Raw genomic sequence first — 2037 nt, forward strand, 5'->3', positions numbered from 1 at the left:
GCCCAGTCTCACGGTTACTTCTGTGGAGCACAAAAGAAGAGATTTTGACTGGTTTGTTAAGGCACTTTTAAAAATATTTAAAACAAACAAATAAACAAAAGTCATACAGCGTTGGAACAACATGAGGGTGAGTAAATGATGACAATATTTACATTTTTAGATTAACTATACCTTTAAGAATCCAAACAGAACCTAATCTGGGATTGAAATTAAATTCCACTCAAATCTAAAACTTATAATTGTAAGATTATAATTGGTTAAAATAAGCAGACACCAAATATTTCTCAGCTGTTTTCTGCTCTTCATATTTCACTTTGATGTCTGCTCTTCAGTGACATAGCCGTGCTTAATGTGTTGCGTGAACAGTTTTTGTTATGCTTGACCTTTGTGAAATGATTCTGGATGTACTTGCGGAACTTTGTGGTGGCGAAGCAATACACCAGCGGGTCCAGTAGGCAGTTGATCCCCATAAGCATAAGGGTGATCTGGTGAGCATCGTTTAAGCTTTGGTGAGTTTTCATGTTCCAATCTTTCCTCAAGTGCAGCACAGACAACACCCAGGGACCCTGCACCACATGGTGGGGCAGGAAACAGATAACAAAGACACCTATGACAGCACACAGCATCCTCAAAGCTCTGCGCTTAGTACCTCCGGGGCGCTTTCCTGTGCTGGCTCGAGGCTGACTGATGGGTTGCGTCAGAAGAGCTCGAGCAATCAAAATGTTGCAGACAATCACCATCAAGAAAACAAGAAAGAACAAGCCAATAATGATGAAGTGGGTGACGGCCACTGTGTATATATCAGAGGCATCCTCGTTTTGATAACTCTCAAAACAGCGAGACATGTTATTGTCCTTCTGGATTCCCTGCTGAGTGAGAAATTGAACTGAAGCCGCAAGAGTGATGACCCAGATGAACGCTGAGACGATTGCTCCACGTTTCCAGCAGTCAGAAGAAGCGGCCACCAGTGGCCTGGTAACGGCCCAGTAACGATTAATGCTGATGACAGTAAGGAAGAGAATAGAGCAGTATGTGTTGATGAAGAAAAACGAGCCTGCAATACGACAGAGAGGATCTGAGTACTTCCAGTCACCGTTATTCATGTAGTAGCCAATCCAGAACGGTAGAGTGGACACAAACAGCAAGTCTGCAACGGTCAAGTTGGTCATGTAGATTCGAATCTCATTCATGGCTTTAGACTCCCGCATATGGTGCAGCACATAAAGAGCGTAGCAGTTGGCCATCAAGCCCAAGGCAAAGACCAGGCCATAGAATATAGGAAAGACAGTGTAACGAAACTTTGAGTCAATGAATGTGTTGGCAGTGCTGTTATTTCCAACGGTCACAAAGACAGTGGTAGGAGTCGTCATCTTGTACACCTGAGAACAAAACAGACCGAAAAGGCAATATATAATTAAATTTGGTTCCTTCCAGTATACTTTGAAGTAGTCATCTAAAAATGATATTGGCTGAGCTGGAGATGGAGTAGGTAGTATTCCCCTCTCTGTTTATAATGGTTAGAATTTATTAAACACTCTAGACTTCATAGTTTTTTTATGGTAAGTGTTGCTTTAGAAGTAAAGTGAAATAATGAAACTGAAATTGTTTGAAACTGTTTTCAAACAGGTTTCCCAAACACCTGAACCCCCGACTGCCACTGGCTGGCCAAACTAACAGTCCTGCCCCAAGCTCAGACACTGGTTTGGACAATGTTTGATACTGTCACAAATCATGATGTTTACACTTTCATCCTATAAATTGCTTTCTTTTGGGCTGTTCACACAGAACACATTTTTTCAGTAAATATATAGGCCTATACTTTGGGCTTTAGAGTTGTCTCTGCATATAACATATAGGATAACTGAACATGTCACTTTTATTAACTAGAAATGTGGGAGAGCAGCATTGAGAACGGTAACACTTATTTCTCATGATTACATGTTCTGGAAAGCATTAGTGTTTTTCTCATCATTGCATATTTATCTGCAATCTCTTACTGAAAGCAGGAAATGAATTTGTGAAGCTTTTTTTTTTTTT

At 40.7% G+C, this 2037-nt stretch overlaps 1 protein-coding gene across 1 annotated transcript in view; it reads right to left on the reverse strand.

The window, feature by feature from the left end:
* Positions 1-203: 203 nt before the first annotated feature.
* LOC107590954 (platelet-activating factor receptor-like) overlaps positions 204-2037 on the reverse strand; it is a 2738-nt gene continuing 904 nt past the window's right edge. The window contains exon 2 of the mRNA XM_016279916.1: positions 204-1379. Within this exon, the coding sequence (XP_016135402.1) occupies positions 303-1370 (1068 nt within the window). The 5' untranslated portion in view covers positions 1371-1379 and the 3' untranslated portion in view covers positions 204-302. The remainder of the gene's footprint in view (positions 1380-2037) is intronic.

This window comes from Sinocyclocheilus grahami, unplaced genomic scaffold, assembly GCF_001515645.1.
Source record: "Sinocyclocheilus grahami isolate Dianchi unplaced genomic scaffold, SAMN03320097.WGS_v1.1 scaffold134.1, whole genome shotgun sequence".
Lineage (NCBI taxonomy): Eukaryota > Metazoa > Chordata > Actinopteri > Cypriniformes > Cyprinidae > Sinocyclocheilus > Sinocyclocheilus grahami.